The 26835-nt window shown below is 37.5% G+C and overlaps 1 protein-coding gene across 1 annotated transcript in view; it reads left to right on the top strand.

Moving 5' to 3' along the window:
• The window catches only part of Tpte2 (transmembrane phosphoinositide 3-phosphatase and tensin homolog 2), an 83658-nt gene that overhangs the window by 23758 nt on the left and 33065 nt on the right, over positions 1 to 26835 (top strand). The window contains exons 10-15 of the mRNA XM_042685490.1: positions 2372 to 2428; positions 5982 to 6038; positions 9818 to 9874; positions 10948 to 10998; positions 18041 to 18094; positions 25760 to 25900. Coding sequence (XP_042541424.1) covers positions 2372 to 2428; positions 5982 to 6038; positions 9818 to 9874; positions 10948 to 10998; positions 18041 to 18094; positions 25760 to 25900 — 417 coding nt within the window. The remainder of the gene's footprint in view (positions 1 to 2371; positions 2429 to 5981; positions 6039 to 9817; positions 9875 to 10947; positions 10999 to 18040; positions 18095 to 25759; positions 25901 to 26835) is intronic.

Genomic DNA, 26835 nt, shown 5'->3' with positions numbered 1-26835 from the left:
TTCTGGGAGATGTATCAAAAGATTGGGTATTACAGCTTTGTCTGTAATGTTCCCAGTTTTCCAAGTTAGGTGAATGAGTGAGAAGCCAGTCAGAAGACAGTCTCAGTGCTATTTTAGTGAGCAGTGAGTAAAACTCCTAGCAAGCTATCAGGTAGCCTGTGTCTGCGTCCTTATTTGAATGGACAGTACATGTGTTTTATTACTTTACTAACAAATTATTACAAACAAAATAGCTCATGCACTTTCAACTTATTCCACAGTCCTGGGGGATAGAATTCTTATGTCAAAGTGCCATTGGTGTTGGCTCTTTTCTTGCCTGTAAAAAATAATCTCTTCATACCCTTTTTTCCTATTTTTCTGTTTGTCCACAATTGTATAGCATGGGGACTCATCCTCTAATTCACTGCATCATCGTCTTCATCATCATCATCATCATTATCATCATCATCATCATCATCATCATCATCATCATCACTATTACTCTCATTATTATTGTTGTTTCTAATCTTTTGGTTGTACTCAGAGCCGGGGTACAGTCCTTAAGTTTACTGTTATTATTTTGTTCAATCTTCAGGCTTGAACTCAGAGCCAGGGTGCAGACCTTGAGCGTATTTTGCTCAAGGGGCTAGTGCCCTACCCCTTGCGACACAGGTCTACTTCTGTTGTTTTCTGAGTTGTTTATAGCAGATAAAAGTCTTAGGAGCTGGCTGCTAGTAGCTCATGCCTGTAATCCTAGCCACTCAGGAGGCTGAGCTCTGAGGATCATGGTTTTAAGCCAGCCCAGGCAGAAAAGTAAATGAGACTCTTATTTCTAATAAACTATTCAGAAAAAGCCGGAAGTGGCTTTGTGGCTCAAAAGGTAGAGGTCTAGCTAGGAGCAAAAGAAGCTCAGGGATAGTGTCCAGGCCCTGAGTTGTAACCCTAGGACCGGCATGTATATGTGCGTGTGTATGCATGTGTGTTTGCGGGATTGTTGAGACATACACACACACACACATACATGCAAACACAGAGTCTCAGGTACCTCACTGGGCTGACTTCAAGCTGAGACCCTTGTTTCTCAACCTCCTGACCAGCTATGATTATATGTGTGAGCTACATGCACTTGGCCTAGGAAAGAAATAGTCTTAAATCTGCCATGAAGCATTTCTTTTGCAGGTATGTACATTTACTTTGCCTGACACACCTTGTTTGTCAAGATAATTGGAAATACTCTTTATTACTAGGTATATAAAACTTGCAATTTCTACCAGTTTATTAACTTTAGGAGAATTGTAGCTAATGAGTGAAGAAGTAAGGGTAGGAATTTACCCCATATTTGACTTTGCATAATATAATTGTTTAATTGTTTAATGTGGATATAAAGGAACCAATAGAATTCACACTGGAAGATCAGATGCATGCATATATATATTTGTGTGTATATATACATGCATACATGCATACATACATACATACATACTTGAATACAAAGATACAGAGATATAAAGCCAAAATTATTGGGAACTATATCAAAAAGGTGGTCAGTGTATCTTATATCTGTAATATTCCTCTCCTTTCCAAGTTAGGTGAAGGAATGAGAATCCAGTCAGAAGACAAACTCCTTGCTATTTTAGTGAGCAAAGAAGAAAACCCTGACAAAGCTATCAGCCTTTGTATGAGATCCTGTTGGAATGAGTAGTATATGTATTGAAAGACTCTAGTAAGATTATCATGAGCAAAGTACTTTCCAAATGACAAAGACTAATGTGTGTCTGCATGGGTATATGTGGTTGTGTGTGTGTGTCTGTCTGTTATGGCTAAAACTCAGAGCCTTGTGCCTATTTTGCTTTCTTGCTTATGGTTGGTGGAACTCTTGAACTACTCTTTGAGTCCAGCATTTTGCTGGTTAACTGGAGATGAACACTCATAGGCATTCTCACTCTAGGTGGTTTCAAATTACTATCCTCAGAATCAGCCTCTTAGTAGATAATATTATAAATGTGAGACAGTAGCTTGCCCATTCATCCCAGATTATGATGAAAGCACAATAAGCAAGTAGAGACAAAAGGGTGAGTCTAAACTGAGCACTTAACTGGCAGGAACAGGGTTCCCAGATTATACTGAACCCAAACAGGGAGATCATTGAGTAAGCCAGTTCAGACAAAGGCATGACTCTACATTGAGCAAGTACAGTGATCTGAGTTCAAACCTCAGTATTTGAGAGATGTTGTGGTATGGGCAGAAGATCTGGTGATGTAGCTCAAGTAACTGAGCACTTGCTTAGTCTGCACAGACCTTGATGTCAATAGTCAGCACTTTGATTAACAAAAGTGCGTTTTCTTATACATAGTGCAACTTAATTTTCTGTTTGTTTTTCATTTGTTCACAGTGACACAGATTCCATACCAGATGTTGTCATCCATTCTGGTAACAACGTAACTACTGAGTGAGTTATTTTCTTTTGTCTTCTGCATGGTAAACTATTTTTTTGGAGTATGATGACAATCAACAGAATACATGATGACCTATCAAAAAGTGTCTATAATAATCTTCAGTTTTGCAACTAAATAGAAAATGCTAGAGCAGGTCAAAAGAGACTTGGTCATGGTCTGCTGTGAATTCAAAGACTGGCAGGCACAATCCTTAGTCAGAGTATCAACATGCATATATGCGACTCATAAAGAGCCCAGGGATGTAAGAATTCCTCTCAGAAACACGGAGGCAGTCCCAGTGTTCTGTAGATCTCAGTAGGTAGGAGAATCATCTACCCTAGACCAATTCTTTATTCTCTAGATCTCAATTACCCTGAAAGGCCCACCATCACATTGGATGGGAGTCCTGCTTCTAGCCTGCTGTTCTTTGTTCCTATCTGACAGGCATGAAAGACTGACATGATTGCTTTATGAAGGAGGGAATAGAGAAGACAAAGGAAGCAGAAAATTAGATGGAAAATTAGATTGAGGGTTGAGTTATTGTAAATTAAGCTGGATTTAAAATAGTTCAAAAACCATTGGACATTAAACTTTTGTTATGTTTATTAGAATAGAATTATTCTTTATTTCAATGTGCCAGTCATTGGGCTTGAGATTAGGGTCTGAGCCATGTTCCTGAGTGTGTTTTGTTCAAGTCTAGCACTCTAGTCCCTGATCCACAATTCCGTTTCCAGTGTGTTTGGTAGCTAGTTGGAGACATGAGTCTCATGGACTTTTCTGTCCAGTATGGCTACAAACCATGATCCTCACATCCAAATCTCTTGAGAGGCTAGGATTTTATCTCTGAGCACAGACACTTGGCCTAGTAAGGAACTATTCTCAAATCTTTCCTGAAACCTTTGTTTAGCAGGTCTAAACATGTGATTTCCCCTCACACCCTCATTTTGAGGGAAAGACAAATACTCCTTTTTATATAACTAAAAATATAAAACTTTCAAGTTCTACCACTTTATTAGTAAATTGTGGCTAATTTGGATGAAAATGTAAATATATTTGCCTGATATTTGACTATATATAATTTAATCCTTCAGCCTGGAGGTTAAAGCAGGAGGTGTTATATTTGAAGATAAAAGGTGAGATTCGTTCCTATATGTATATATACATAAAAATACACAGGTATTAAGCCAGAATTTCTGGGAGATGTATCAAAAGATTGGGCATTACAGCATTGTCTGTAATGTTCCCAGTTTTCCAAGTTAGGTGAACAAATGAGAAACCAGTCAGAAGACAGCCTCAGTTCTATTTTTAGTGAGCAGTGAGTAAAACTCCTAGCAAGCTATCAGATTGCCTGTGTATGAGACCCTATTTGAATGGACAGTACATGTGTTTTATGACTTTACTAACATATTATCACAAACAAAATAGCTCATGCACTTGCAACTTATTCCACAGTCCTTGGGGATTGAAGTTTTACGTCAAAGTGCCGTTGATGTTGGCTCTTTTCCTGCCCAGTAGAACTCTCATAACAGTTTCTCCTGTTTTGTGGTTGTCCACAGTTGTCTAACATGTGAACTCATCCTCTAATCCTCTGCATCATTGTCGTCATTATCATAATCAGCATCATCATTATTACTCTTATTATTATTATTAATTTGTTCCAGTCATGGGCTTGAACTCAGAGCAGAGGTGCATAACTTGAGCTTACAGTTATGATGATTATGAGGATTATTATTAGTATTTTGTTTCAGTCTTCGGATTTGAATTAAGAATCAAGGTGCAGAGCTTGAGCGTATTTTGCTCAAGGCAAGTACCTTATCCCTTGAGACACAGGTCCACTTCTGTTGTTTTCTGAGTTGTTTATAGTAGATTAAATTCTTAAGAGCTGGATGCTAGTAGCTCATGCCTGTAATCCTAGCTGCTCAGGAGGCTGAGCTCTGAGGATCATGGTTTTAAGCCAGCCCAGGCAGAAAAGTACATGAGACTCTTATTTCCAATAAACTATTCAGTAAAAGCTGGAAGTGGCTTTGTGGCTCAAGAGGTAGAGGTCTAGCCAGGAGCAAGGAGCTCAGGGACAGTGTCCAGGCCCTGGGTTGTAACCCTAGGATACAAACACACAAACCACACACCACACACACACACACACACACACACACACACACACACACACACACACACAAGAGCATCAGGGACTTTCCCCCCTGAGCTGACTTCAAACTGAGACCCTCATTTCTCAGCCTCCTGGTCAGCTATGATTATATGAGTGAGCTATGTGCACCTGGCCTAAGAAAGAAATAGTCTTAAATCTGCTGTGAAGCATTTCTTTTGCAGATGTGTACATTTACATTCCCCAAGACACTTTGTTTCTCAAGATAACTGGAAATAACCCTTTTCTTATTACTAGGTATATAAAAGTTCTACCAGTTTATTAATTTTAGGAGAATTGTAGATAACTTGAGTGAAGAAGTAAGGGTATGAATTTACCTCATATTTGACTTTGCATAATATAATTGTTTAATGTGTATATAAACAAATCAATAGAGCTCACACTGGAAGATGTCGGCAAAAGATCAGATGCATGCACTCATATATGTATGTGTGTATGTGTGTGCATGTACCTATACATACATACATGAATACAAAGATACACAGATATTAAGCCAGAATTTCGGGGCACTATATAAAAAAGGTGGGCAGTGTGTCGTATATCTGTAATATTCCTCTCTTTTCCAAGTTAGGTGAAGGAATGAGAAGCCAGTCAGAAGACAAACTCCTTGCTATTTTAGTGAGCTCATAAGAAGACCCTTAGAAAGCTATGAGCCTTTATTTGAGATCTGATAGGAATAAGTAGTATATGTTTTGATGGACTGTAATAAGATTATTATAAGCAAAGTACCTTCCAAATGACAAAGATTAATGTGTGTCTGCATGTTTGTGTGTGTTTGTGTGTGTGTGTGTGTGTGTGTGTGTCTGTCTGTCTGTTATGGCTAAAACTCAGAGCCTTGTGCCTAGTTTGCTTTTTTGCTTATGGTTGATGGAACTCTTGAACTATTCTTTGAGCCCAGCATTTTCTAGGTTAATTGGAGATAGACTCTCGTAGGCATTCCCAGACTCAGCCTCTGAGTAGATAGGTTTATAAATGTGAGACAGTCGCATGCCCATCCATCCCAGATTATGATGAAAGCACAAGCAGGGAGATCATTGAATAAGCAAGTAGAGACAAAAGTGTGAGTCTAAATTGAGCACTTAACATGCAGGAACCAGGTTCCCAGATTATACTGAACCCAAACAGGGAGATCACTGAGTAAGCCAGTACAGACAAAAGCATGACTCTAAATTGAGCACTTAGCTCAAGTATGGTGATCTGAGTTCAAACCTCAGTGTTTGGGAGAGGTCCTGGTGAGAGCAGAAGAGCTGGAGATGTAGCTCAAGTGGCTAATCACTTGCCTAGTGTGCACAACGCCATGGTTTCATTAGTCAGCACTGTATGTAGTAAAAAAAAAAAAAAAAAGTACCATTTCTTATACACAGTCCAACATAATCTTATGTTTGTTTTTCATTTGTTCACAGTGACACAGATTCCATACCAGATGTTGTCATCCATTCTGGTAACAACGTAACTACTGAGTGAGTTATTTTCTTTTGTCTTCTGCATGGTAAACTATTTTTTTGGAGTATGATGACAATCAACAGAATACATGATGACCTATCAAAAAGTGTCTATAATAATCTTCAGTTTTGCAACTAAATAGAAAATGCTAGAGCAGGTCAAAAGAGACTTGGTCATGGTCTGCTGTGAATTCAAAGACTTGAAGGCACAATCCTTAGTCAGAGTATCAACATGCATGTAGGCAACTCATAAAGAGCCCAGGGATGTAAGAATTCCTCTCAGAAACACGGAGGCAGTCCCAGTGTTCTGTAGATCTCAGTAGGTAGGAGAACCATCTACCCTAGACCAATTCTTTATTCTCTAGATCTCAATTACCCTGAAAGGCCCACCATCACATTGGATGGGAGTCCTGCTTCTAGCCTGCTGTTCTTTGTTCCTATCTGACAGGCATGAAAGACTGACATGATTGCTTTATGAAGGAGGGAATAGAGAAGACAAAGGAAGCAGAAAATTAGATGGAAAATTAGATTGAGGGTTGAGTTATTGTAAATTAAGCTGGATTTAAAATAGTTCAAAAACCATTGGACATTAAACTTTTGTTATGTTTATTAGAATAGAATTATTCTTTATTTCAATGTGCCAGTCATTGGGCTTGAGATTAGGGTCTGAGCCATGTTCCTGAGTGTGTTTTGCTCAAGTCTAGCACTCTAGTCCCTGATCCACAATTCCGTTTCCAGTGTGTTTGGTAGCTAGTTGGAGACATGAGTCTCATGGACTTTTCTGTCCAGTATGGCTACAAACCATGATCCTCACATCCAAATCTCTTGAGAGGCTAGGATTTTATCTCTGAGCACAGACACTTGGCCTAGTAAGGAACTATTCTCAAATCTTTCCTGAAACCTTTGTTTAGCAGGTCTAAACATGTGATTTCCCCTCACACCCTCATTTTGAGGGAAAGACAAATACTTCTTTTTATATAACTAAAAATATAAAACTTTCAAGTTCTACCACTTTATTAGTAAATTGTGGCTAATTTGGATGAAAATATAAATATATTTGCCTGATATTTGACTATATATAATTTAATCCTTCAGCCTGGAGGATAAAGCAGGAGGTGTTATACTTGGAGATGCCAATAAAAGGTGAGATTCGTTCCTATATGTATATACACATAAAGATACACAGGTATTAAGCCAGAATTTCTGGGAGATGTATCAAAAGATTGGGCATTACAGCTTTGTCTGTAATGTTCTCAGTTTTCCAAGTTAGGTGAGTGAATGAGAAACCAGTCAGAAGACAGTCTCAGTGCTATTTTAGTGAGCAGTGAGTAAAACTCCTAGCAAGCTATCAGATAGCCTGTGGATGAGCCCCTATTTGAACTGACAGTACATGTGTTTTATTACTTTACTAACAAATTATCACAAACAAAATTGCTCATGCGCTTACAAATTATTCCACAGTCCTTGGGGATAGAAGTCTTATGTCAAAGTAGCTTTTTCTGGCCTGTAAAAAATAATCTTTTCGAACTACTTTTTCCTATTTTGCGGTTTATCCACAATTGTATAACATGGTAACTCATTCTCTAATTCTCTACATCATTGTCGTCGACATCATCTTCATCATCATCATCATTATCACTATCATTATTATCATCATGATCATCATCATGATCATCATCATCATCATTATATATTGTTCCAGTCTTCAGGCTTGAACTCAGAGCTGGTGTACAGACCTTGAGCTTACAGTTATGATTATGATTTTTTTTCAGTCTTCAGGCATGAACTCAGAGCCAGGGCATAGACCTTGAGCATATTTTGCTCAAGTCTAGTGCCTTACCCCTTGAGACATAGGTCCAGTTCTGTTCTTTTCTGAGTTGTTTATAGCAGATAAAAGTCTTAGGAGCTGGCTGCTAGTGGCTCATGCCTGTAATCCTAGCTACTCAGAAGGCTGAGCTCTGAGGATCATGGTTTTAAGCCAGCCCAGGCAGAAAAGTACATGAGACTTTTATTTCTAATAAACTATTCAGAAAAAGCTGGAAGTGGCTTTGTGGCTCAAGAGGTAGAGGTCTAGCCAGGAGCAAAAGAAGCTCAGGGACAGTGTCCAGGCCTTGGGTTATAACCTCAGCACACATATACACACCAACAGAAACACACACACACACACACACACACACACACACACACACAGCATCAGGAACTTTCTTCCCTGGGCTCGCTTCAAACTGAGACCCTCATTTCTCAGCCTCCTGGTCAGCTATGATTATATGTGTGAGCTATGTGCACCTGGCCTAAGAAAGAAATAGTCTTAAATCTGCTGTGAAGCATTTCTTTTGCAGATGTGTACATTTACATTCCCCAAGACACTTTGTTTCTCAAGATAACTGGAAATATCCCTTTTCTTATTACTAGGTATATAAAAGTTCTACCAGTTTATTAATTTTAGGAGAATTGTAGATAACTTGAGTGAAGAAGTAAGGGTATGAATTTACCTTATATTTGACTTTGCATAATATAATTGTTTAATGTGTATATAAACAAACTAATAGAGCTCACACTGGAAGATATCAGCAAAAGATCAGATGCATGCACTCATATATGTATGTGTGTATGTGTGTGCATGTACCTATACATACATACATGAATACAAAGATACACAGATATTAAACCCGAATTTCGGGGCACTATATAAAAAAGGTGGGCAGTGTGTCGTATATCTGTAATATTCTTCTCTTTTCCAAGTTAGGTGAAGGAATGAGAAGCCAGTCAGAAGACAAACTCCTTGCTATTTTAGTGAGCTCATAAGAAAACCCTTAGAAAGCTATCGCCTTTGTATGAGATCCTATGAGAATGAGTAGTATATGTATTGATGGACTGTAATAAGATTATTATAAGCAAAGTGCCTTCCAAATGACAATGATTAACCTGTGTGTGTGTGTGTGTGTTATGGCTAAAATTCAGAGCCTTGTGCCTATTTTGCTTTCTTGCTTATGGTTAATGGAACTCTTGAAGTACTCTTCGCAAACAAAATTTTCCTGGTTAACTGGAGATGGACTCATAGGCATTCCCACTCTAGGTGGTTTCAAATTATATCCTCAGTCAAAGCCTCTGAGTAGACAGGAGTATAGGTGTGAGACAGTCGCATGCCCATCCATCCCAGATTGCGATGAAAGCACAGACAGAGAGATCATTGAATAAGCAAGTAGAGGCAAAAGTGTGAGTCTATATTGAGCAGTTAACTAGCAGGAACAAAATTCGCAGATTATCCTGAACCCAAACAGGGAGATCACTGAGTAAGCCAGTACAGACAAAAGCATGACTCTAAATTGAGCACTTAGCTCAAGTATGGTGATCTGAGTTCAAACCTCAGTGTTTGAGAGAGGTCATGGTGAGGGCAGAAGAGCTGGAGATTTAGCTCAAGTGGCTAATCACTTGCCTAGTGTGCACAACGCCATGGTTTCATTAGTCAGCACTGTATGTAGTAAAAAAAAAAAAAAAAAAAAAAGTACCATTTCTTGGGGCTGCGAAGGTGGCTCAGTGGTAGAGCGCTTGCCTTGCACGCCTGAGGCCCTGGGTTCCATTCCTCAGCACCACATAAGCAAAAAGAAAAAAGCTGGAAGTGGTGCTATAGCTCAAGTGGTAGAGCGCTAGCCTTGAGCTGAAGAGCTGAGGGACAGCGCCCAGGCCCAGAGTTCAGGCCCCAGGACCAGACCCAAAAAAAAAAAAAAAAAAAAAAAAGTACTGTTTCTTATACGCAGTCCAACATAATCTTATGTTTGTTTTTCATTTGTTCACAGTGACACAAATGCCATACCGGATGTTTTCATCGATTCTAGTAGCAATGTGACTACTGAGTGAGTTGTTTTCTTTTGTCTTCTGCATGGTAAACCATTTTGAGGGGTATGATGACAATCAACAGAACACATGATAACCTATCAAAAACTGTCTGTAATAATAGTCAGTTTTGCAACTAAATAGAAAATGCTAGAGCAGGTCAAAAGAGACTTGGTCATGGTCTGCTGTGAATTCAAAGACTGGCAGGCACAATCCTTAGTCAGAGTATCAACATGCATATATGCGACTCATAAAGAGCCCAGGGATGTAAGAATTCCTCTCAGAAACACGGAGGCAGTCCCAGTGTTCTGTAGATCTCAGTAGATAGGAGAATCATTTACCTTAGACCAATTCTTCATTCTCCAAAACTCAATTACCCTGAAAGAACCACCATCACATTGGATGGGAGTCTTGCTTCTAGCCTGCTGTTCATTGTTCCTATCTGGCACGAAAGACTGACATGATTGCTTTATGAAGGAGGGAATAGAGAAGAAAAAGGAAGCAGAAAATTAGATGGAAAATTAGATTGAGGGTTGAGTTATTGTAAATTAAGCTGGATTTAAAATTGTTTCAACAACAGTAGGACATTAAACTTTTGTTATGTTTATAAGAATAGAATTATTCTGTATTTCAATGTGCTAGTCATTGGGCTTGAGATTCGGGTCTGAGCCATGTTCCTGAGTGTGTTTTGCTCAAGTCTAGCACTCTAGTCCCTGATCCACAATTCCGTTTCCAGTGTGTTTGGTAGCTAGTTGGAGACATGAGTCTCATGGACTTTTCTGTCCAGTATGGCTACAAACCATGATCCTCACATCCAAATCTCTTTAGAGGCTAGGATTTTATCTCTGAGCACAGACACTTGGCCTAGTAAGGAACTATTCTCAAATCTTTCCTGAAACCTTTGTTTAGCAGGTCTAAACATGTGATTTCCCCTCACACCCTCATTTTGAGGGAAAGACAAATACTCCTTTTTATATAACTAAAAATGTAAAACTTTCAAGTTCTACCACTTTATTAGTAAATTGTGGCTAATTTGGATGAAAATGTAAATATATTTGCCTGATATTTGACTGTGTATAATTTAATCCTTTAGCCTGGAGGATAATAAATCAGAAGGTTTTATATTTGAAGATGCCAGTAAAAGGTGAGGTTCATTTATATGTACACACACATATATATATGCATATATATGTACCTAAAAATATACAGGTATTAAGCCAGAATTTCTGGGAGGTGTATCAAAAGATTGGGCATTACAGCTTTGTCCATAATATTCCCAGTTTTCCAAGTTAGGTGAACAAATGAGAAACCAGTCAGAAGACAGCCTCAGTGCTATTTTAGTGAGCAGTGAGTAAAACTCCTAGCAAGCTATCAGATAGCCTGTGTATGAGACCCTACTTGAATGGACAATATATATGTTTTATGACTTTACTAAATTATCACAAACAAAATAGCTTATGCACTCACAAGTCATTCCACAGTCCTAGGGGATTGAAGTCTCATGTCAAAATGCTTTTGTTATGGCTCTTTTTCTGGCCTGTAAAAAATAATCTTTTCGAACCACTTTTTCCTATTTTGCGGTTTATCCACAATTTTATAACATGGGGACTCATCCTCTAATTCTCTGCATTATTGTCGCTTTCATCATCATCATCATCATCATCATTACTATCATTATTATTGTTTTTATTAATTTGTTCCACTCTTTGTGCAGGAACTCAAAGCCGGGGTGCAGACCTGAGCTTACAGTTATGTTGATGATGATGATGATGATGATGATGATGATGATTTTGTTTCAGTCTTTGGGCTTGAACTCAGAGCCAGGGTGCAGACTTTGAGAGTATTTTGCTAAGGCTAGTGCCCTACCCCCTGAGATACAGGTCCACTTCTGTTGTTTTCTGAATACTTTATAGCAGATAAATGTCTTAGGAGCTGGCTGCTAGTAGCTTATGCCTGTAATCCTAGCTACTCAGGAGGCTGAGCTCTGAGGATCATGGTTTTCAGCCAGCCCAGTCAGAAAAGTACATGAGACTCTTATTTCCAATAAACTATTCCGAACAAGCCAGAAGTGGCTTTGTGGCTCAAGAGGTAGAGGTCTAGCCTGGAGCAAAAGAAGCTCAGGGACAATGTCCAGGTCCTTAATTCTAACTCCAGGACCAGTGTGTGTATGCATTTATGTGTGTGTGTATATGTTGGTGTATATTTTTTGTGTGCGCACACACATATATACACTAACACACAGGCATGGACACGCATATACACGTACACGCAAACAGACACACAGAGTCTCAAGGACTTTCCTCTCTGGGCTGACTGCAAACTGAGACCCTAATTTCTCAGCCACCTGACCAGCTATGATTGTATGTGTGAGCTACATGCACCTGGCCTAGAAAGGAAATAGTCTTTAATCTGCCATGAAGCATTTCTTTTACAGGTGTGTACATTTACTTTGCCCTAGACACCTTGTTTCTCAAGATAACTGGGAATACCCCTTTTCTTATTACTAGGTATATAAAACTTTCAAGTTCTACCAGTTTGTTAATTTTAGGAGAACCATAGCCAACTTGAGTGAAGAAGTAACAGTATGAATTTACCTCATATTTGATTTGCATAATGTATGTGATTAATGTGGATATAAATGAACCAATAGAATTCACACTGAATATGTCATCAAAAGATCAGATGCATGCATCCATATATATATATACATATATATGTTTTTGTGTTTATATATATATATAATACATATGTGAATACAAATATAAATATGTATTAAGCAAGAATTTCTGCGAAGTATATAAAAAATGTGGGTAGTCTATCTTATATCTGTAATATTCCTCTCTTTTTCAAGTTAGGTGAAGGAATGAGAACCCAGTCAGAAGACAAACTCCTTGCTTATTTAGTGAGCTCATAAGAAAACCCTTAGAAAGCTATCAGCCTTTGTATGAGATCCTATTGGAATGAGTAGTAGATGTTTTGATTGACTGTAGTAAGATTATTATAAGCAAAGTACCTTCCAAATGGCAATGATTAACATTTGTCTCTCTGTGTGTGTATGTCTGTGTGTGTTTGAATATTGTGTTTGTGTGTTGTTTTGGTCATGGATAAATTTGGAGACTTGTATCTATTCTGCTGTATTTTGGGGGACATTTCTATGGATGCAACTCTCTGGTCCTGGGCACTGTCCCCAAGCTTCTTTTGCTCAAGGCTAGCAGTCTACCTCTTGATCCACAGTACCAACTCCAATGTTTTCTATTTATGCGGTACTAAGCAATGTACCCAGGGATTCATGCATGCTAGGCAAGCATTCTACCAAGTCCCTCTTCTGCTTTTTTTTTCATGGTTGCTGTGTTAACTCTTTTTTCTTCTTTTTTTAATATATTTTTATTATAAAATATACTGTACAGAGGGTTTACAGTTACATGAGTAAGATGATAAGTATATTTCCTATGGAGTCTTGTTTAGCTCCTGCTTTGTTTTTTCCCTACCATCACTTTCCTGGCCACTACCCCAACTCCTCCCTCTCCCTACCCCCTCAGAAACTGTAAAGTTCATTTTCAACATAGAGTCTTGTACATCTCATTGTTTGAATGGGTCAACCTGAATCCTTATTTAAGCATTTTCTTATTTCCCTTTTCCTCTCCAAATTATAAAATTGTATATGCAAGATGTAGGGCACCAGAAAAGAATCAAATACAGTGAAAACAGGGGTTATACCTTGGGGAAAGAACATACAAAAGAAATTTAAAAATCACATAGTATATTTAAAGTACATTAAAAAATAATATCAAGAAAGAATAAAACCACTTGTATTATTATTTTGGTATTCATTTCGCTTAACATCATCTTTTTTTTTTCTTTAAATTTTATTTTATTGTGAAGATGCTGTACAGAGGGGTTACAGTTACATGAGTAAGGCAATGAGTACATTTCTTGTCCAGCATTGTTACCGCCTCCCTTGTGATTCTCCCATTATCCCTTCCCTCCTCCATCTCCCTCACTTCTCACCCCCCCACACAAGTTGTAAAGTTCATTTCCAATATAGTGTCTTGTGGTCGCTTAACATCATCTTATATGGTCATATGTACATAGCTTTTGAACTTTTGTTCTTGTCCTAAACATGTACTAGTTATTACAAATAAGGGAAATCATGGGACCTATGTATCTTTGGTCTTGACTTACTTCACTTAATATAACTTTTTGCAAGTCTTTCCATTTCCTAACAAATGGGGTGATGTCATTCTTTCTGATGGAGGCATAGAATTCAAATATATATATATATATATATTATATGTATATATGTATACATATTACATTTTCTTGATCCACTCATCTACTGAGGGGCATCTGGGTTGGTTCCATATCTTAGCTATGGTAAATAATGCTGTGATAAACATAGTTGTGCTGGTCGCCTTACTATAGCTTTGTTTGTTATTATTTGGGTAAATGCCCAAAAGTGGGATTGCTGGGTCATAGGGGAGCTCTATGTGGAGTCTTTTGAGGAACCTCTGTATGCTTTCAAAAGTGGTTGAACAAGTTTACACTCCCACCAACAATGCAGTAGGGTTCGCTTTTGACAACATCCCCTCCAGCATATGTTGTTATTGGATTTCTTTGTTATAGCCATTCTAACTTGGGTGAGATGGAATCTCAATGTTATTTTGATTTTCACTTCTTTTATGACTACAGAAGTTAAGCATTTCTTCATGTGTCTATTGGCCATTCTTTTTTCCTCTTCAGAGAAGTTTCTCTTTAAGTCTTTACCCCACTTATTTATTGGGCAGTTGTTTCTTTGAGGATTTGTTGTTGGAGGATTTAATTTTTTGGGTTCTAAGTATATTTTAGATATGAAACCCTTGTCTGTTGTATGGCTAGTGAAGATCTTCTCCCGATCCGGGATTTCTATGATTTTGCTAGATATATCCTACGCCTGCATATGTTCATTAAAGAAATGAGTCTATAGTTCTCTTTCTTTGATGAGTCTCTGCCTGGTGGGCAGAGGTTTAGAATGGCTTCATAGAAAGAGTTTGGTAGTGAACTTTCACTTTCAATTTCATTGAAGAGTTGGAGGAGTATTGGTGTGAGTTCCGTTTTGAAGGCCTTGTAGAATTCAACTGTAAATCCTGGGCTTTTCTTGGGTGGGAGGTGTCTTATTGCTGTTTCTATTTCAATGCTGGATATGGGTCTGTTAAATTTATTTAAATTATCTTGGTTTCATTTCGGCATGTTGATATTTGCTAGAAAATTATCCATTTCTTCCACAGTCTCAAACTTACTAGCATAAAGGTTTGAGAAGTATTCCCTTATAATGTTCTGAATTTTGGTTGTTTCTTTGGTGATGCTTCGATTCTCATGTCTGAGTTTGTTTATTTGGGTGTGTTCTATTCTTTTGCTGATAAGATTTGCTAAGGGTTTGTAAATTTTGTTAATGTTTTTGTTTTGTTGATTCTTTCTATGGTCATTTTGTATTCTAATTCATTTAATTCTGATTTAATTTTAATTATTTGTTTCCATCTACTAGATTATAGTTTAGCTTGCTTCTCTTTTTCAAGGAACTTCCAGTGTCTCCCTAGGGGAGATTCATATTCAATAAAGTGATAAATTCCAGAAGTCAGAAGATCCACCCAAGACACTTTTTGTTTCTTTTTGTACTTATATATTGGGGTACTGATTATTCAATCTATAGGCTTATACATACCAAGCATCTCAATGAGTCTATTACTTATTTTTGCAAACAAAGAAGCTGGACACTAGTGTCTCACACCTGTAATTTTAACTAATCAAGGGGCTGAGATCTGATGATTGTGATTGAAACACAGCCTAGAAAGGAAAGTCTATGAGATTGTTACATCTCTAGTTAGCTTCCAAAAGCCAAATGTGTTACTCAAGTGGTGGAGCATCAGTCTTGAGTGAAAAGACTGAGAGTGCCCATCATATAAACACAAAAAGAAAGAAGTGACAGAACAAAGGAAAGAAGGAAGAAAAGAAAGATCAAAGGAAGTAAATATACCTCACTAGCAATGACAAACACAGTTAAAATGGAAGAATGGAAAAGATTTTCTAAGAAATGGAAATTTAGCAAATGTAAATGTACATTTACATGATCCCAGCAACCCATGAAACTTTTTCCAAAGTAAATAATATTCTAGGGCATAAATGCAGTATTATTTTCTTTTTACTTCTTTTTGTTTCTGCTCTCTCTCTCAGTCTCTCTCTCTCCCCATTACTCTATAGTAATTATACAAATGTAGACTTAACAAATATAAGAACATATTATACTCCTGAATTTTATCATACCACCATGAAATTAAACTAGATATAGGCATCAAAATTAACTGCAGAAAATGTTGAGCTACATAGTAATAGAACAAAATGGTTTAGACTGATTTGGGGTTATTGAAGAAATAAGAGAGGAATACATATATATATATATATATTATATATATGCATATATATATATAATGGATTGACTTGAAATCAATTCAGTTATAAAATACTGTTACACATTGGAATTAGGTTCAGTAATAAAGACCAGAACTCAAGTCATTCACTTTGCTGACATGTTTGAATTTGTATTTTAAATTAAATTTTTAAAGATCAGAAGACCTCAAGGTAAGAGCAGACACCCTGAAAAAAATACAGGAAGGATTAGGAGAAACTTTAGGGGTCCTTGGTACAGGCTTATATTTTCTTAATAAAGCCCCAGAAACACAATAAATTGAAGAATGGATGGACAAATGGGATTGCATTAAACTGCAGCACTTCTGAATGTCAAATGACATAGCTAGCAAGATCAATAGAAAGCCTACAATAGATCTTCAATAGAAGATCTTCACTAGCCACACTACAGACAAGGGCCTCATATCTAATATAGTTAGAACTCAACATTTTAAATCCCCCAAGACAAATGCTCAAAGAAACAACTGCCCTATTAATAAGTGTGCTAAAGACTTAAAGAGAGGCTTCTCTGAAGAGGAAATAAGAATGACCAATAGACAACATGGAGAAATGCTTATTTCTGGCCATAAATGAAATGCAAATCAAGACAACATCGAGATTCCACCTCACCCCAGTTAGAATGGCTATAATCAAGAAATCCAATAACAACAGGTGCTGGAGGGGATGTAGCCAAAAAAAAAAAGGAATGCTACTATACTGTTGGTGGGAGTATAAACTTGTTCAGTCACTCTAAAAAGCAGTATGGAGGTTCCAGAAAAGACTAAACATAAAAAAAAGACTAAACATAGAGCTCCTCTATGACCCAGCAATCCCATTTCTGGGCATTTACCCAGATGACCACAAACAAGGCCATTCTAAAGCTACCAGCACAACTATGTTATCACAGCATTATTTGCCATAGCTAAGATTTGGAACCAACCCACATCCTCCTCAGTAGATGAAGGGATTGATTAAATGTGAGATAAATATACATATGTGTATATGTATATTTATATATGTATGTGTTTATATATAAACACACACATACATACAATGGAATTCTATGCTTCCATCAGAAAGAATGACACTGCCCCATTTGTAAGGAAGTGGAAAGTCTTGGAAAAAATCATATTAAGTAAGCCAGGTCCAAAAAAACATAGGTCTTAGGGTTTCTCTCATTTGTAATAATTAGTATATGTCTAGGATAATCCTAGCAGATAAGCAGAGTAGCTCAAAAGCTGTTTACATGTGAACATATAAGATGGTGCTAAGTGAAATAAACTCCCAAGACATGGACACAGAGGGTTTTCTTTGTTGTTGTTTTTAATCATTTCTTGTTTCTTTTGTGTTTTTTTTCCTCCCTATGGTTTATCCCTTATTTTCACATATTTGATTTTTGATACCCTGGATATTGTATATATGTTTATCTGAATTAGGTAAAGAAAGGGAACAACAAAATGGTGAGACAAAGGACAAAGGGGGAACTAATGCAGCAGCAACACTCACAAGGCAGTCTGTTGGAAGTGATCTGTACAATTGGGGGAGGGAAAGTGGGAAAAAATGAGGAAGGGTACAGCAAGTTGAACTCACAGCCTTACTTACTGTAACTCCTCTGTACATCATGTTGACAATACATTTTTTTAAAAATGTGTACAAAATTCTAAGTTAAACTACATCTAATTAGAACTAAATATCAAGTCTAGGAAATCAAGCAATGTCTGATCATATGTTTTGTTTTCTTCTTCTAGTGAAATTTTATCTGACTACACAATACAAGTTGACCAAGAAGATGTCCAAGAAAGGTGAGATCTAAATATGCAAATATTTTCACCTCTGTGTATAGATAGATAAATAGATACACACATATATATGAATGTAAACACATCTATGGAAGTGAAGTCACAGACAAGTATTTTTGTTTTAATATCCAGAGCTACCGTTCTAGCTTAGATGCCTGAAAGAAGAAATGCCATAAGACTGCTACTTATTCCTATTCTGTTGTAGTAGCCAAAAATAAGAGAGTATGATGCAACTAAAGTAGGCAAGAGAGGAGAGAATTGTGCATGACATCAGCGGGCAGGAAAAGTAGTGCCCTCAGCAGAAATAATGGGGTTAAGAGACCTGGCACCTGTCTTCAGCCTCCAGAGCTCTGCCACCATATGAGGCTGGTACCCAAAATCCAAAGCCAGTATCATGGTCCCAGTCCCAGTCTCAGTCTTCCCCTCCCTCCCCACATCCAAGGCATGGAAAAGATACCTATGAGAAGTGAAAAGTACAGGGTGGAGGAGGAACTTGTGAACGAGGAAATTAGAGAGGGAAAGGATGATGCATACCTACACACTCAAGTTGAATTTCAAAATAAATTTAATGCAAAATGTTGATGCACATATTAGCCAGTTGCAGTAATAAAATTTCAACTTCAACTTTGATTCTCGAAGCTTTTACAGTAATACTTCAGAGGAGGCTTTATATTGATTATCTGTGCACCATAGGAGATTTAATAATTATAGGTAAAATTGGTATACTACTTCGTAAATAACTACTCAATCTATTGTAAATAACCACTCAATCTCCTTAGAGAATGTAGAGTAATTGTACATGTTCTGGCCAAAAAGAAATTAAGTCTGAGAAATCATTTGTAATCTCTAAATCTTATTTTTAATCCTTCACACTGATATGAACAAAATGACCTCAGTAATCTCTGACTCGTCTAAGAGATCTTTGATGCCTTTCATCTTACAAAGATTGTATAATCAAAGACTACTGACTGACACATGTACACATGTATGTATAGCATGTAAATTGATACTTAGAACATACAAAGTTTACCTATATGTGCATAGAGAGAGAGGAAGAGACAGAGTGAGAGAGATTATCACAATTAAATCTTGGAAATAGTCATGGTAAATTAGAGTTCAATATAATGAGTCTAAAATTATTTCTTTAAAATGTTTATACTTAGCCAGGTGCTGGTGGCTCATGCTTGTAATCCTAGCTACTCAGGAGGCTGAGATCTGAGGATTGTGGTTCAAAGCCAGCCCACCAGAAAACTGCAAATGGCACTGTGGCTCAAGTGGTAGAGCCCTAGCTTTGAGCTGAAGAGCTGAGGGACAGCACCCAGGCCAAATTCAAGCCCCATGACCAACAAAAAAATGTTTATACTTTAGACTTAAAGAGTTTTATTGTTCAGATAATTTCTACATGTAACAAGTCTCTAATGATATAGTTTGACTTTTGTTGATGAATGATATATAAACCAATAGTTCAGGGTGGATGATGGTGATGAATATGTTGCTTCCAGAAAAAATATGAGTAAAACAGTCTGCTGTTGGAGAGAAGAAGCTATTGATGGATCCTGTACCCTAGGAAAAGGCATATATTACTGGGGTGGGCAGGGGGTGGGGAGAAAAACTGTAGAAAGATACTAAATGTATCGAGGTTGTTTTAATCACCCACAACTGTGTCAGTGTTGTAGAGAAGGTTTATACAATATTGGAGTATAGAAAAGGCTGTTAATTATATGTGTTGTTTTTGAATCCTGCCACTTCACTGAAAGTCTTTATCACATCTAAGAGAGTTTTCTTGGTAGAATCTTTGAGGTCTTTTAGATAACTTCTCACTATCTGCATAAGAATAATTAGATTTCTTCTTGGCATCCCTTTCATTTCTTTCTCTTCCCTTACTTCTCTGGATAAGATAAGGAACATTACAGAAAATGAGGGTGGAAATAGAGACACCTCTGCCACATTCCTGACTGTAGAGAAAATGGTTTCATTTTTTCCTATTTTATACAATGTTGGCTACAGGCTTTACACTGATAGCCTTTCTTGTGTTGAGATACATTCTTTCTATTCCTAGTTCTTTTAGGCTTCTACCATGAAGTATGATTGATTTAATTTTTTTCAAAAGTATTTTCTGAGCCAGGTGCTCTTGGCTCATGCCTATAATCCTAGCTACTCAAGAAGCCTCCATCAGAAGAAAGTCATGAGATTTTTTTTTAAGACAAAGAAATTCATTATGTCATATACTGATATAAATATCTAAGGGTTCTTTTTTTCACTTGATTAATGTGGACATTTTTTTATTGTGAAAATACCATATAGAGGGGTTGTGATTCTTATCTCCAATAAACTACTCAGAAAAAGCCCAAAGTGATGCAGTGGCTCAGTGGTAGAACACTAGCTTTAAGAGAGAGGCTAAGGAACAGAGCCCAAACCCTAAGTTCAAGACCCAGGACTGGCAAACAACCAAACAAAAAAACAACTTATTTTCTGCATCTATTGAGATGATCATGTGTTTTGTGCTTTGCTCTATTATGCCCTATATTATGTTAATTAATTTGCATAAGTTGAGCCATCTTCACATCCTTCGAACTAAACCCAATACATTATACTGCAGTGTAAGATATTTTTATGTTGTTGAATTTAGTTTCTATTATATTTAGAACATATGCGCCTACATTCATCAAGGACATTGGCTGAATTTTTTTTCTTGGTTCTTACTTGTTTTTGGTGTCTGTTGGTACTGGCTCTGTGGAATGAGTTTGGTAGCATTCCTGCCCTTTCTACTGTATGGAATTTTGAGAAACATTAAGATTAATTCTTTAATGCTAAGAAAAAATTCCACAATGAATTCATATGGTCCTGGACTGTCTTTCTTGGCAGACCTTATTACAGTTTCAATTTCATTGCTTATGATAGGTCTGTTTAACTGATTTAGGTGTTTTGGCTAATTACACCACATCTCCCCAGCTCCTGCTTTTTCTTCCTTTTATTATTGAGAGTTTTATGTTTTTTACTTTTGCTCTTGGAGTGATTTATTTGAATTTCCACCTGGTGCATTTGATGCTTCATTAAATATCCTTATGTATTTTGTAGTTTTGAATTGTTCTTATTGGACACCTTTCTTTTAAGACCCTTTCCTGATGCCTGCCACTTCATTTTGATTCCTTCCTGTTGGATTGAGTACACCTTTGGATTAATGGCTTTGAAGAGCATATGTGCATGCCTATTACAGTTTGAGTTGCTGCATGTTGGAGTAGCTATCTTTTGCTTCCAAATATAAACAGAACTTTTTCTGCATACAGGCTTATCCACTCACAGTCTTTTTCCTGTAAACACTCTGCACAGACTGGTTGTAGCTACATAGTGCACTCTTTAACAATAACTAGAAGAGAGATTGGAGGGGCCAGAGCTACCTCCAAGTCTTTCCTGTGTGCCTCCATGAACCTGTCACACATGGCTCTGTATAGTCACCCAGTTAGGCAAGTTCACATTTATTATAACACTTCTTCACTTCACAGACTCAATTGGTGTGGGAGATTAGAAGGGCCTTGTAGTGAGGGACTAGAATTCCTGGGGGAGAGAATTCACCTCTTGGGCCAGCTTGATCCCTCATGCACACCACCTAAGTATGCTAAGCCAGGATAAAGTAGTAGGCAGTAGGCAGTAGGCATAGGTGAGGAGATGAAGGGAAGATTACAATTGGGAATTTCCTGTATCTCAAGTTAACTGCAGTCATCCATGGGCAGCTTTGGCACTGCCTCTGTTCTCAGTGTCCATTTCACAGTTTTGGGCACAGGCTATGGGCCTTGTCTTGGAGTTCGTTCCACTTAGAGGGGAAGTTTGGTCCCTTCTTGTAAGCCTCAGCAGCATAAGAAATTGCTCTCCAGAGGCTGCATTATATTCAGCTGTAAGATAAAAGAAGACAATACTTTATACAGGCTCTCCTTTTGATTAATGGGAAAAGCCCAATCTTTAGGGTGTTTTTTCTTTGAAATAGGTTTTACTAAAATGCCTTACCTTACTCACTCTAAGTATGTGCTGGATGTCTGACTCAAGAGATGAGGATTAAAAGACAAGAGACCCATTTACTGCCCATGTTCATCCCTGATGACTCCCATTTCATTATTGTGGGTACAGGTCTGATCAAAGTGTAATGACTTGCCCAGGATTCTGCAATCTGTTCACGGAGGAACTGACATCAGAAAGCAGCTCCCTTCTACCATATGTACACTAGTTGATGACTTCAAGATTAATTCTACCATAGTCAGATTAGGATAGTATGCCCAAAGGAAATATTACTAATTATCCACAATTTGGTGTTTGTTTGTTCTCCACATATATTCAGGATGTGAAACTGAAAAACACATGAAAGAGAAATGTAAACATTTCAGCTATTAGTAAAAAAATATTTTGTTATAAAACCATTGAAGAATTTCCTTGTAAATTGATATTTATGCTTAAATCGATACTAATAGAGGCCTTTGCTTTTTGGTTAATCTTATAGGATGTGTTGGAGAAACAATATGTGATTGATTTGATTTTTATTCATTTTACAGCAACATGAAGAAAACTGTGACATCAATTGTGACATCTATAGCTTTTAGGTATGTGAGACTCTAGAAACAAAAGCAATGAACTATGTGTACGACAGTTAGTATCCAGATTTGTACTTGCAAAGGATCTGAAAAGGTCAAAGCAGAACAAAAATAATTTTCACTGACAAGATTTAGCAAAATACCTACTTACAATCTATCTTGGAAAATTGCCCTAAGCCAGACATTTCAAAGTTGCAAAGAAATTACATTTGTCTCAATCTACATAATGCTATACTGATTTTCTACTTATAAAAGTAAAAGTAATAAAGCCTGCATCATAAAGTTTTCTAAGTATAGGAAGTGGCTCTGTGGTTCAAAGTGGTAGAACACTAGCCTTGAGCACACAGGCTCAAGGATGGCACCCAGGCCCTTAATTCAAGCCCACAACTGACACCAAAGAAAACCTTAAAGTTTTATAAGTGTAGATTACATTTTATTAAGTACCTTAAACATGTAATTACTCAGTTCTGGAAACATGTTACTTAGGCTACATCTCTACATGAAAGAATGATTTTATACTGTGACTTGGGGTTCTGTAAAAATAATAATAATTTAATTTGAGTTGCAATTACAAAAAAAAATTCTTTGGGCTGGGAAGGTGGCTCATTGGGAGTGCTTGCCTTGTATCCATCAGGCCCTGGGTTTGATTCTTCAGCACCACATAAGCAGAAAAAGCTGGAAGTGGAGTTGTGGCTCCAATGATAGAGCACTAGCCTTGAGCTGAAGAGCTCAGAGACAGTGCCCAGACCCAAAAAAAATAAATTCTTTGCAGTCTATTTAATATATCTTCATAAACATACAAATAATACAATCAATTAATGGGGAGTATGTTTCAAATATATGAAAGAAAGTCTTAGGAGCACTTAAAGTTTAATCATATACATACTTATTCAATTGAATTCTTTGGTTTTATTTTTCTTACTATTGTTTTTAATGTACCTATAATGTACTATGTGATTGTTTGGTTTCTTTTGTATGTTCTTCCCCCATAGTATAACCTGTTTTCACCGTATTTGATTCTGTTGCCCTGCATCTTGTACATACAATTTTCTAATTTGGGGAGGTGAGGGGAAATAGCAAAATGCTGAAATAAGGATATAGGATGACTCATTGTAACAACCAGATATACAAGACAGTATGTGGAAAATGAACTTTACAACTTTCAGAGGGAGGGAGGAGTTGGGAAGGTGGGAAGGAAAGGGATGGTAGGGGGAAAAAAAAGGAAAGGATAGCAATTCTTGATAGGAAATGGACTCATTATCTTACTTATGTAACTGTAACCCCTCTGTACAGTATCTTTACAGGAAAAAATATTTAAAAAAAGAAAACAAAAAAATGAATTCTTTTTCTTGTGCCCATTGCTGTACTAAAAGTACCCAGGAATACATATGTGTGTACTTTTGAAAAACCTCATTGCTAAAAGAAAAATCATTCTGGTCCAAGTGGCACTGGAGGGTTGGGATGTAGCTCAGTGGCAAATTACTTGCCTAGCAAGTGCAACGTCCTATATACTGGGTTCGATCCCCAGTAATTGGTATTGTTCTTTGGTATTAGGGCCTCATGCTTGCTGGGCAGGCATTCTACTATCTGAACCACATTCCCAGCACTTCTTGCTTTGGGTTTTTGTTGTTTTTGTTTTTTATGTCAGTCTTGGGGCTTGAACTCTGGCCCTAGGGGCTGTCCCTCAGCTCTTCAGCTCAAGTCCAGTGCTCTACCACTTTGAGCCACAATGCCACTTCTAGTTTACAATAAAACAACATATTTTTTTAAAAAAGAAGAAAAGAGAGTTAACACAGCAAAAAGTCACAAAAAAGTCAGAAGAAAAACCATAGAAAGCTATCAGCCTTTGTATGAGATCCTGTGAGAATGAGTGGTATATGTTATGATTGACTGTAGTAAGATTAAGCAAAGTATCTTCCAAATCACAATGATTAACGTTTGTCTGTATGTGTGTGTGTGTGTGTGTGTGTGTGTGTGTGTGTGTGTGTGTGTGTGAATATTGTGTGTGTGTTGTTGTTGTTGTCATTGATAAATTTAGAGACTTGTATCTATTCTGCTGTATTTTTTGGTCACTTTTATGGATGAAACTCTCTGGTCCTGGGCACTGTCACCAAGCTTCTTTTGCTCAAGGCTAGCAGTCTACCTCTTGAGCCACAGCACCACCTCCAGCTTTTTCTATTTATGTGGTACTGAGCATTGCACCCAGCAATTCATGCATGCTAGGCAAGTACTCTACCAAGTCCCTCTTCTGCTTTTTTGTTCATGGTTGTTGTGGGATTTTGACTTTTTTCTTTGACTGGCCTGGGCTTCAGTCTTCCGAATGAGGTTTCCTGACGTAACTGGGAGAACAGGCACACCCAGCTTGTTTGGTTGAAATGGGTCTTGAGAATGTTTTGCTGGTGCTAGCCTTGGCCTGATCCTCCTAAGCCTTCCGAGTAGCTAATATTAAAGCTGTGAACCACTGCACCCAGCCAAAGTCGTCTTTCCAGGGCTTAGATCAGGAAGGACTTCACTGAGATTTGACAATTGAATTCTTAAAAATTACTAAGATTAATGACATTTACTATAAGAAACTGAGAGATGCTCCTTATGAAATTCTCAAATTTAAAGAGTTTACACAGGTATTTGTCACTTTATTTTAGTTTTGTTCTATCTGATGTATCTACATTACATCCAAGTCATTGGTTTGGTGGAAATGTTATTCACTAATGACTGCTTCTGTTGAATAAAGATGGAGTAATTGCCAGGCATGGGTGGCTCACACCTGTAATCCTAGCTACTCAGGAGGCTGAGATCTGAGGATCATGGTTCAAAGCCAGCCCGCCCAGGAAACTCCGTTAGACTCTTATCTCCAGTAAGCTACTTGGGAAACCAGAAGTGGCACTGTGGCTCAAGTGGTAGTGCACTCGCCTAGAGCTGAAGAGCTGATAGTGCCGATGACTTACAAACAAAAAAAAAAAGACAGAGCAATGTTTTTTAGATTCTAATATACTATAATTCTTCCTGCCAGTTGCCTTTTGGTTTCTGATGAATGGCTTTAGTAATTGTTAACTGTGGAGAAAAACCACATTATCTTTATTTATTTCAGATTATTTGGAATCTTGCTGCTTTTTATTGATGTGGTGCTTGTTGTGAGTGAACCTCATATTCCTATGCAACTTCAAATTTTTTCATTGGCAATTGCTATATTTTTCTTTATTAATGTGCTCCTTCAAGTTTACATAGAAGGGTAAGTTTTGTTCTTTCTTTAAGTCTAAATTGACATTGTGCAGTTTTAAGAAGAACCCTAGGCTCCTGAGCCAACCAGCTCAGGCCCACTGTTTTCCTTTAATCATGTGCATTAAGCTCCTCTTAAACTCTCTATTAAAAACTCATTGCTTTAACACTACATATAAAAGAAGCCTAAGATAATTAGCAAGTCAACCCAACTATATGTGTCCTTCTTCTACAAAATAATAATTCTTGAAGTCATGGGCCACAAATAAAGGTCAGTCCAAACCCCCGGTTTTCACTGACTGGCTTTAATTAGTTTTATATTGCACCCGACACTCCCACAATGTATTCTAGAAAGCACCATTCAAAAAAGGGCTAGGCAATTAATATGTTGACATGCATGTTAAGAAGAGGGGAATATGTATGTGATGTCTAAATATTAGTGCTTTGGTTACAACTTGAATCTCAACTAAGATTTGAAATACTAGGTACTTAGGTCATAAATAGTCATTCATGAAAGTGGTTATTTCATTCAAACAATGATGAGATGAGATCTGGAGGTGATCTGGATTAGATGAGATCTGGAGGTGATGTGAGGAATGCTTATCTCATTAGTGAAATGTGGTAGGAAGAAAGTGATAGATGTTTTTCCTTTTCGGATTGCTGGTTTTCTAAGAAGGTGGGTAAATCAGACAAGCCTTGCAGCTGGGCTGCTGTGAGAGTCAGGGACTGGGTCTCCCGGCCTCCCTTTCTCCAGAGTACTTCAGAAGGCAGTTTGTGTTCTTTCCTGATGACTTTTTATCCTCCTGCTTTTGAGCTAAGGAGAGTTCACTACCAGGTTAGTAAGAGCCTGAAAAAGGCTTCCTCAGAGGTAGAAGATGCTTTTCCTGGAGGCCTACTGCTCAGCTCTGCAGGAGCCAGTGTTGGAAAGGAGCTTGTGGTGGATAGAAG

Source organism: Dipodomys spectabilis, unplaced genomic scaffold, assembly GCF_019054845.1.
Source record: "Dipodomys spectabilis isolate Male_0828 unplaced genomic scaffold, ASM1905484v1 ptg000095l, whole genome shotgun sequence".
NCBI classification, from domain to species: domain Eukaryota; kingdom Metazoa; phylum Chordata; class Mammalia; order Rodentia; family Heteromyidae; genus Dipodomys; species Dipodomys spectabilis.
Note: the sequence above shows the minus strand (reverse complement) of the source record. Positions and strands in the feature narration are given on the sequence as shown.